This window comes from Bombina bombina, chromosome 3 (genome assembly GCF_027579735.1).
Source record: "Bombina bombina isolate aBomBom1 chromosome 3, aBomBom1.pri, whole genome shotgun sequence".
Lineage (NCBI taxonomy): Eukaryota > Metazoa > Chordata > Amphibia > Anura > Bombinatoridae > Bombina > Bombina bombina.
The window spans coordinates 1255533335-1255544774 of NC_069501.1; the positions used below are offsets into that span (position 1 = coordinate 1255533335).

At 39.5% G+C, this 11440-nt stretch overlaps 1 protein-coding gene across 1 annotated transcript in view; it reads right to left on the bottom strand.

Moving 5' to 3' along the window:
- The window catches only part of LOC128652160 (transmembrane O-methyltransferase homolog), a 52225-nt gene extending 45288 nt beyond the window's left edge, over window positions 1-6937 (bottom strand). Inside the window, exon 1 of the mRNA XM_053705100.1 lies at window positions 6348-6937. Coding sequence (XP_053561075.1) covers window positions 6348-6609 — 262 coding nt within the window. The 5' untranslated portion in view covers window positions 6610-6937. The remainder of the gene's footprint in view (window positions 1-6347) is intronic.
- Window positions 6938-11440: the final 4503 nt, after the last annotated feature.

The following is an 11440-nucleotide window of genomic DNA, read 5'->3' on the forward strand; positions in this document are numbered from 1 at the left end:
TCCCTACCATCTAAACAGGATATCGCGGACATAGTCCGGGGGTGCGTGAGAGAGGAACTAGCAGATCTGAAACAAGATGTTCATGCCCTAGGCTTCAGGGTAGAAGCATTGGAAGATGGCAACGACACTATTAGAGAGGAATTCGACCAACTACAGTTAAAATATGACCGTCAACAACATTCTATAGACCTGTTGTATGACAAAGTGGATGACTTAGAAAACAGGAGCCGCAGGAAAAACCTGCGTATCCGCGGCATTCCTGAGTCTGTGTTACCAAAAGACTTACCTACCTATCTACCAGCTCTGTTTAATCATTTGAGAGGGTCTAACTCTAACGAAGACATACTTTGGGACAGGGCCCATAGAGCATTGCGCCCGAAACCACCGGATTCTGCTCCTCCAAGGGACATAATTATTAAATTCAAGAACTTTCGTGAAAAAGAAGAAATACTGGGTCTCTCGAGGAAGAATCAGCCGATTAGATTCAGGGGCAATGTGTTGCAGTTTTATGCGGATCTATCCCAGAGAACACTTCAACAAAGGAGAGAATTCAGCCCCCTAACACAGCTCCTCAGACTAAATAGAATCCCCTATAGATGGGGTTTCCCAACTCAACTCTTGGTCATCCATGAAGATAGGAGGCATATATGTAAAGACATCTCGGAAATAGGAGCCTTTTGTAAGATCCTTAAAATAGAGCCTCCTCAAGTTCTGCAAGATGAAGAGGTCCCGCCACCTTCACAGGACAAGACTCCGTCTGCCAACACTTTACAGAAATGGCATCAAGCGGGCACTTCACAGAAAAGACCTCCTTCACCCCAGCAACCCCAGACCCCTAAGACCCAAAGGACTATACAACCTAGGTCACCGAGATTGAAAGCTGGACGCTGATCCCTAGAACTACTACTGACTTTTTCTAAGTATGCCTTGGAGTATGTACGGTAATGGTTCATTAACAGCTTTGCAGATTGAGGGCCTGTAAACTGTATTGTTATTTTCTTTGGCATATTTATGTTTACCATTTTCTGCACTTTGATGTTTGAGATATTTGGTTCCACCATGTTGCATTGTTATTAGTTTAAGTAAAATTTATGCATAGACCCCCATCATCATTATTATCATCATCATCACCATTATCACTATTACTAATTGCATTTAAATGTGTATAAATGTGCTGTCGTCATATACCCTCCAATTTCTTTTTTCAGGATAGTGGAAGTGTGGGCAGGGGCAGCCTTTAGGGCTGTGCCTGCGCTCGGGCCCGCTACAGACCCAGTCGGTCTGGTCCTGAGGTGTTTAACTGTTTTTCTTGTTCTATTGTTTATTGTTATGTTATGCTGCACTCATGACTATATATTCACTCCTCATAAACAAATCCTACATCTACTATGCTATTTACACGTCTATTATGAATTCGAAGGCCCGTAGATTAACATTGATCACGCAAAATGTTAAAGGGTTCAACTCTCCCAATAAACGTCATAAAGCACTGTCAGATATGGCCAAGAAGGGGGCAGACATCCTTTTTTTACAGGAAACCCATTTTAAAAAACACAGGGAGCCAGGGTATCTTGGGTCACAGTTTACTCAACACTATCACAGCTCAGCTGACGTTAAAAAAAGAGGAGTTAGTATTCTCCTACACAAAAATATACCATTTACACTTCAAAAACTTGACAGAGACACGGACGGCAGATATGTAGGAATATCGGGACTATTGTATGGTACACAAGTAACTTTCTTAAATACATACGCTCCTAACTCCAAACATATCCCTTTCTTTAAATCACTCTTCCGTAAATATCTGGACTTAGCACAGGGGTTGGTTTTCTTGGGAGGTGACTTTAACTTTCCGATGGAACCACACCTAGACACTTCTAACACAAAATCGCTATCCTCTAAAAAAACTGCCAACTTTCTTTGGAAGGCCCTTAAAGACAATAACCTGTACGATGTGTGGAGATTTGTGTACCCTGACAAAAAAGACTATACCTTTTTTTCCCCTCCAAACCTTTCCTATAGCAGAATAGACTATATTATGACCAACCAGGTAGGTCTCTCACTAGTTCACACATCTAAAATAACGCCATGCTCTTGGTCAGACCACTCTACAGTGGAAGTGAAAATTAAATGGCCTGATACCCGACAAACCCCTTATATTTGGAGATTAGATGATTCCCTCCTTAATAACCCCCTAAATCTAGAAAAGATAACTAAATCCCTGACTGAGTACTTTGAGAAAAACATGCATTCCGTAGACAGTCCTTTCACCCTGTGGGAAGCTCATAAATGTACGATCCGGGGAGAACTCATGGAACTAAAGTCCCGTATTAGAAAAATAGCCACACAACTATACAACTCACTTACCTCTAAATTGACTCAAGCTGAATATGCCCATAAACTAGACCCCACCAATAACCATATTTTAACAGACATAAAAAACATCCGTGATCAACTCAATGACTTTTTGTCTATTGAACAACAAAAAACCCATCTGCGAATTAAACAACTATTTTTCTATGAAGGAAACAGGGCAGGCAAATTCTTAGCTAGAACACTCAAACGGAAAAAACTAAAAGCATATATTCATCACCTTAAGTTATCAGACAATACTAAGATTCAGACAACCCCTAAGATTTTGCAACAATTCCACAATTATTACTATACTTTATATAATATCAATAGAAATATTGAGGCAGATAGAGAGGAAAGCGACATACGAAAATACTTAGATTCCTGTAACCTCCCACAGCTTACTGACGACCAAATCGAGACCTTGAAGTCACAAATAAAGCCCTCGGAAATAGCTTCAGCTATTAAAAATTTGAATGCAAGCAAATGCCCCGGTCCCGATGGGTTGACGACCAGATATTATCAAACTTTTCAATCAATTCTACTCCCCCATTTATTAAATACCTTCAATCATGCAGAACACACTGGATCCTTCCCTAAATCTATGTTGGAAGCCCACATAACAGTTCTTCCTAAACCGGGAAAATCCCCTGACTGCCCACCTCACTTTAGACCTATATCACTACTGAATGTAGACGCAAAAATTTACGCCAAAATCTTAGCTCACCGTTTGAATAAAGTCCTTCCGTCATTGATAGGTATCAACCAGGCTGGGTTTACCCCGGGCCGAGAGGCCCGAGATAACACTACTAAAATAATCACCCTGATAGAACATGCATCCACACACCATCTACCTTCTATATTTGCATCTATGGATGCAGAAAAAGCCTTCGATAGGCTACATTGGGCTTTCCTCAGGCTAACATTAGACAAATTTGGGTTCCCAGACGCATACATTACTAAGATATTTGCTCTTTATAGTCGCCCTAGCGCCAAAGTAGTACTAAATAACGCTCTCTCCTCTTCATTCCCGATAAGTAACGGTACAAGACAGGGGTGCCCACTTTCGCCACTGCTATTTGTACTGGCTATGGAGATTTTGGCTATTAGAATCAGACAAAACACAAATATTAAAGGTATATGCATAGGTTCACAGGAATACAAAGTCACACTTTATGCTGACGATGTGTTCCTCACACTGTCATCACCATGCAGCTCTATACAAGCTGTAATGGAAGAACTCACTCACTATGGATCATATTCAAATTTCAAAGTAAATGTCAGCAAATCAGAATTCCTAAGTATTGGCCTCTCCCAGGATGATATTCACACCATAGTACTAACCCATAAATTTAAATACCAAAAAATTTCTACTAAATATTTAGGGATTAATCTAACTAGCAAACCACACCTCTTGGCCTCACTTAATTATCAGCCCCTCATCAAAAGTATACAGCAAGAGCTGAACTCCTGGCAAAATAAAACCCTCTCTTGGATAGGAAGGATACATGCAGTCAAAATGTCGATACTACCAAAAATACTCTACATTTTCCAAGCACTCCCTATACACATTCCAGATTCGCAAATAAACACACTACAAAAGATCCTTAACTCGTTTATCTGGAACAACAAACGACAGAGGATAGCTAAAACTACGATGTATCGTTCAAAAGAAAACGGTGGGTTGGGGGTACCCTGCCTACAATTTTATAGATGGGCGGTGTTTCTTACCCGAATAGCCGACTGGAGCAAAAATTTACAAAGTAAAGAATGGGTGTCCTTAGAACACGCTCTAGCAGGAGCAACACAGCTGGGAAGCTATTGCTGGATCACCCCTCAGAATAGACGACTTGCCCAAGACACTTCCAAGTTAACACTAGAGACATATAAACTGTGGGACAAACATTTTACAAAAATATCACTTATATCCTCCCCTACATCGCCACTCACCCCCTTACTGCACAACCCAAGCCTACCTCTTCGAGTCCCCAGCTCCCCAACGGTAGTCACAACATTATGCAAATCCACACTGTGTTATCATGTGTTACACAATAAGACAGTGAAACCTAGATCAGACCTTCAAGAATATCAAGATGGAGTGTTTGGACAATGGTTTAGCTATAATCAACTCACCCATTTTATCACTAGCCACAAAGAGAAAGAAAACATCTTAAGGCCCCTTACTGCTTTCGAAAATATGTGTTATATGGAATTTCCTAAAAAAGGCTTATTATCTCTAACATACAAATTACTATTGACACACCACTCTAGAACACTCCCCTCGTATACAGCTAGGTGGGAGGAGGACCTGCAGATCCACTTATCACAGGAGGAATGGCTTCAGATATTTCAAAACATGAACAGATACACCTCCTCAGTATCAATACGTGAAATGAATGTTAAGCTCCAATGTCGATGGTACCTTACACCCTCTAGGCTAGCTACAATATTTAAGGGCACTTTACCAATCTGCTGGAGGCAATGTGAGCAACCGGGCACTTTTGCGCACATATGGTGGCTGTGTCCCAGGATACACTCCTTTTGGGTAGCAATCATAGAAGAAATCAAAAAGATTCTTGGCATTATACTACCCTTAGACCCGGTGACAATATTATTTAATAAATTCCCAAAAGTTAGATGCAAACTCAGACTCCAACTACTATATATATTGATCAATAGTGCCAAAAGATTGATCCCACAACACTGGAAACAAACAGACCCCCCCACAGTGGAGAAATGGAGATCCTTAGTATCCACCACTATATTACTAGAAAAGTACCATTTTGTGATATCTAAAAGGTTAGATGATTATTTGTCCATTTCCTTTTTGTGGGAAGAGTACAGGTCACTACATACCCCGTAGTATTACCTTCACCCCGATCATAGCCATGCCTTCGTAGTATAGTTTGATTCTCACCCAGGAAGGAAATGTTATATGACGTAGTAAAATGATATATATAACTGTTTTAAGTGATTTGATATTATGGCTTGAGGAATGACACTGTGAACTTAATGTTTAGGAAAATGCTTATGAGTGCACAAGTTTTGCCTTATGTTTTTTTCTTTCCTCTTATTTTGGTACCCTGTTTCCCTTTATTTTCTCTTTTATTATTTTTTCTTCCTGGATTGTATACCAGGACCATACCTGTTATGTAAAGTAATCAATAGACTGATGTAACGCTATCGATATTGTATCTATTTATCACTCAATAAAAATTTATAAAAATAAAAAAAAAAAAAAAAAAAAGGCCAAATTGGCTCCTCCAAAGAAGGTAGGTGATGTTTGCCTATTGGAAAAGAATTACACCAAACAAGGTCTAAATGTATTCAGAAAGTTTTCTCATCTGACTGGTATTCTTTTACGACAAAAAAAATATTGCAAGGTGTTTTATGTTCTTTTAAAATACCATTAAATACAAATGAATTGCATAATCAACAAATGCAACTTTAAATGAGCAGTAGATTTTTTTTCTAACAAATTTCAAAATTGTATTCCATTTCCCCACCCCTTGTATCATGTGACAGCCATCAGCCAATCACATGATCATATGCGTATACACTGTGGACTTGTGCACATGCTCAGTAGGAGCTGGTAACTCAGAAAGTGTGAATATAAAAATACTGTTCACATTTTTATAAGAAAATGAACTGCAAACTGCATTCTCTGTCTGAATCATGAAAGTATACTTTTGAGTTTAGCATCCGTTTAAATAATGCATTTCATAATTAGTTTCATAGGTAAAATATCACGTTATTTAGGATACAATTGGTTTATTAAACTGAAAAGGGCAGAGCTGTGTGCTGCTTGTGCTGCAGAATAAAAAGTAAGATTACTAGATTTCTAATCAGTTATTTGCTATATAGGAATACAAATTAAATGTGATCTCTTAAATGCAGAAGTGATTTTTTTGATGCCCTATGTCTCACTATGTACACACGGACTCAGAAGCTCCCAACCTCTCTGTGTTCATATAATTGTGACCCAGAGACATCACCTTTGTAAGGTCCAATGTTGCTCAGGTGCTCGCAGTGGTAACAGTATTGATCGAAGGTATTAAGCACATGCTGTGTATCCCCAGGAATAGCATGAGTGATCACGTACTGGAAAGCCCTCTCTTCTCGTGGGATGCCGGTCAGATAGTCCTGGATCTTGCGCACAATGACCGCTCGGTAGAACAGGAGGAAGTAATGACGATAACGAATGATCACGGTGGCTATGAAGGGAATGAAAGCCAAGGCTATAGCTGGGGAAACCATTCTGTTTGGCCACCTGGGAGGAGATGCAGACACAGTGCGGGTTATTCATGTACAACAGATTCAGGTTACAGATAAACAAGTATTATATCACTAAACATATAGCACTGCTGTTTAAAAGGGACAATGTTTTTCCCTTATGGAGTTTCTAATGACTTGCTATACCAGCAACAGACTATAAAATCTATGAAAATGTATCCCTTTATGTTTATTTTTTACATGTGAAATAGACAGTTTTGTTCTTTGACATCGCAAACCATCAAAATAGGTTGTGCTTGCAAGAAAATCAGATCTCCTTATTTTATCACTTTCTGTACCACAAATTATCTTATCTCTGTCTGTATACAAATTCCCAGAGAAAACCCCCCAAGAGCTCTTTAAAATCCCTCCCACCCCACATGTACCTCAGTCTAACGTATAACCAGGCAAAATGAGGTAAGAAAAAGGAATAAAAGCCATGAAAAGGAGTATGGAAAAAGATGTGCTAAAGAAAATACTAAACCTAAAAACAAAGGGTGGGGTCTTGTGGGCTCTCACCACCATGAAAGAAATGAATTTTATCAGGTAAGCATAAATTATGTTTTCTTTTATACAAGTGGTCCACTAAACATTACTCATAGGAACTAGCTGTGGAGTCCATAAGTAATAACATAAAGGGAGGGGTTTAAAAAAACATATTTTCACTGAGAAAATAAATCCACAACCCCACAAAAACCCAACTAAGGCAAAAAAAATTATCTTTTTTTTTTTTTTAAATCTACTTAATCAATAAGGCAAGGAAATATCAAGCTGAGACAACTGCCTGCAGGACCTTCCTACCAAAGGCTGCCTCGGAAGAAGTAAAAACATCAACATGGTAGAATTTCGTAAAAGTATGCAAAGAAGACTAAGTAGCTGCTTTGCAAATTTGGTCAACAGAAGCCTCATTCTTGAAAGCCCAAGAAATGGAGACTGACCTTGTAAAATGAGCAGTAATCCAATGTGGTGGAGGCTGACCTGCCTCCAAATAAGCCCTGTGAATCAAGAGTTTTAACCAAAAGGCCAAAGAAACAGCAGAAACTTTGTCTTTTTATGCACCAGAAAAGTGAATGAACAAACTAAAAGTCTGTCTAAGGTCCTTAGTAGCATCAATATAATATTTCAATGCTCTATCAAATTTGCAAAGATCTCTCTGACGCATTCTTAGGATCAGGACATAAAGAAGGGAGAACAATTTATCTGCTAATGTTGTCTGAACGTAGTCTGTAAAACTGCCTTATCCTGATGAAAAACAAGTTAAGGAGGATCACAAGAAACAGCAGATAACTCTGAAACTCTTCTAGCAGAAGAGATAGCCAAAAGGAAAACCTTCCAAGAAAGCAGTTTGACATCCACCTTATGCCTAGGTTCAAATGGTAAAGCCTTAACTCCAGGTTAAGATTCCACAGATGAGAAATTGACTTGATCACAGGCTTAATACATACTCAAGCCTGAACAAAACCATGAATATCAGGAAGTTTAGCAATCTAACTATGAAATAAAACTGAAAGAGCAGAAATCTGCCCCTTCAGAAAAACTGCCAGATAGGTCCTTATCCAGACCATCCTGTAAGAACTGCAAAATCCTAGGAATTCTAAAAACTGCCAGGAAAAAACATGATCTATACACCAAGAAATAAAGGCCTTCCAGACCATATGATAAATCTTCCTAGTTACAGGCTTACGAACCTGAATTAGGGTTTTAATCACTGAATCAGAGAAACCTCTACGTCTAAGAACTATCACTTTCCATCAAGTTTAAAGATATCTGGATACAAAAATGGACCTTGAGACTGAAGGTCTAACCGAAGTGGAAGAGGCCAAGGAGGGCAACTGGACATCTGAACTAGATCTGCATACCAGATACTGCGAGGCAGAGCTGGGGCAATCAGGATTACTTAAAATTTCTCTAGGCTGATCTTGGAGATCACTCTGGGAAGAAGTACCAGAGGAGGAAATAGATAAGCAAGTTGAAATGACCAAGAAGCTAATAGAGCATCCACAAACTCTGCCTGAGGATCCCTGGACTTCGAAAAAGTACCTGGGAGGTTTGCTGTTTAAACGAGAAACCATCAGATCTATCTCTAGGAGACTCCAAAGACCCAAAATTGGATTGAACACATCTTGGTGAAGAGACCATTCTCCCGGATGTAGAGATTAACTACTAAGAAAGTCTGGTTCCCAGTTGTTCACTCCTGGAATATGAATCGCAGAGACTAGACAAGAATTGATTTCTGCCAATGAGAGAATTCAAGACACTTCCCTCATGGCTAGGGAACTGTGAGTTCCCCCCAGATGGTTGACATAAGCCACTGCTCTGACATGAGAGGATATTGCCTTTTTAGCAGAGGTCAAGCCTAAAGAGCCATAAGAATAGCACAGAATTCTAGAACATTTATTGGCAACCTCACCTCCTGAGGATCCCAAACTCCCTGTGCGCTTAGAGACCCCTTAAACAGCTCCCAACCCCTTAAAAAATGCATCACAGTCCAGGTAGGATGAGCAAAAGAAGCCCCCTGAATAATGAACTGGAAATCCAGCCACCAAGTTAGAGACTGACTTGTACTGGGATCAAGAAAATTATTTTGAGATAGCTTGGCACCACTGACTCTCAAGAGTCCCGTCATGTGTGTGGCCGGTGGTGGTCGGTGATAGATTACCCTGTTGTGGCTCCTGTTCAGCTCCACCCACACGCCGGCAGTGAGCACATTTGCACAATTTTAACTGTGCAGTACTTCTTAGAGGCAGCACAGTGACAGCAGCAGCCAGTATAGCAACGCGTGGGCACGTGGTAAACTGGAGCAGCAGGAGCCTAGGACTGAGCAGTCAGGAAAGAGCAGGAGCCTCAGCCGCCTGAATCTGGATCATCATCTCTGAGCTCTCATTAATCCCAATGGTGAGGGGTGTGCAAGTGCAACCGTGCAGGCTGTGCAGCGTGTATGTAGAGGGGGTGAGGGGTGCAGCGTGTATGCTTCTGGTTTTTTCCATGGTTTCCACCAGTTGTGTAGTTGCTGCTGTACAGAGCAAACACTTTAGAGCAGGGGTCGCAAGTCTCAATGTACCTCCCCGCAGGCCATTTATGGCAACGCCATGAACTGGTTTCATGAGGCCCGCCCCCACCGGACGATGCCAGTTTAGAAAATTTAGCCAGGTGCAACTTGATTCTTTTTAGGTAGCCGGGTGAAGCTGGATCCATTCTAGGAAGCCTGGTGCGGCTGGATCCAACGTTTATAGAGATGCGGATTAAGATGCTCCTCCAGAACCAACAAGAGTTATGATAGAGCATCCTCAACAGAGAGGTGCTTGTTTACATACAAAGATTAAGCCTTGTGTGAGAGTCAGATGGGCAGTAGGTAAGTGCAGTAGTGACTTTATATCATTTTTAGTCTTTTCCAGGAATGCTTGTGCATTTATAACATGTAGAATGCACTCATTCTTACATAGCTCCACAGCAATTTTGGGATTAGCAGCACATGGTTAGATAAAACTAAAGTACAAATATAAGATCACCTGCACTAGTCTTGTATACACTATAAAAGTTTCCAAAATCTCCCTCTGTTGCTAGAGGAAATCTGACCTCCTCTGTGGCCAAGAAAAAGGATCTATGGAATAAATATAGTGATGGAAGTGCTCTTTAAAAGGGTACTGTAGTGAAAAAATGGGTTAAGTTTAAGCAGTCAATACATTTTTTTTACATAATATACACAATAAAATACAATCAGGTAAAATGATAAAATTAATAAATAGCGTGCATGCTAAGTATAGGTGTAACTCAAAAACAGTAGATCTGTGATATCACGCTATTTATTAATTGTATCATTTTTTCTGATTTTATTGTGTATATTATGTAATAAATGTATTGATTGCTTAAACTTAGCCCATTTGTTCACTATAATACCTTTTTAAGGAGTGCTTCAATCACTATATTTATTCCATAGCATATGGTTAGATTCCTTTTGAAATTTGGGAAACGGCCCCTATGGGAGAACAAAATGTGTCCAGTGGCCCCCAGGTAATTTGAGTCTGAGACCCCTGCATTAGACTAGTTAGTGCAGATGATTGTGACATTCAAATATATGTTATCACTAATATGGACTGTAACTGTTATATAATTTAAGTCCATTAGTGGCCGTTTGGTGAAGCATTAAGGGAATACCATTGGATATGTGACTGCAGGGAACATTTTACAAAATATTTAGCACTCTGTGGCAATTTGTGTGCCATGTGTTTGTATTCATATTTCATGTTGTAATGGTGCATTGTATCTAATTCAATAGTGGTATACCTTAACATTTTAGTACCTGTTTGTGTATATATATATATATATATATATATATATATATATATATATAGGGTGACCACATTGCCGCTTTAAAAAGGGACACATCTCAAAAATACATATGTCAAGGTTCTTATACAAAACATTTCTTTAAATAGCCCTGACATATGTATTTTTCATGTGTCCCTTTTTAAAGCGGCAATATGGTCAGCCTATATACTGTATATATGATTTTGCTCATAAGGCATTTGTATAATGCATTTTAGTCACTATAAGCCATTCTATAAGTTAATATTAATTACTGTGAACATTCTGTATTCTCCCAACCAATTAGTTAGGAAGATGCCAGTGGACCCTGCACCTTTCATATTTAAAAAGTGTGTCTAAGTAATTCTGTGAAATAAAATCCAAAAAAAGTGGATCTGTAATTGGATGCCAGTTCAGTTGCATGCATATTGTGTCAGAGGATAGATTGGATGATTTTGGTTTCATTAAGATTGGTATAAACAGTTGAGGAGATTTTTCCACTCAAGCCCTA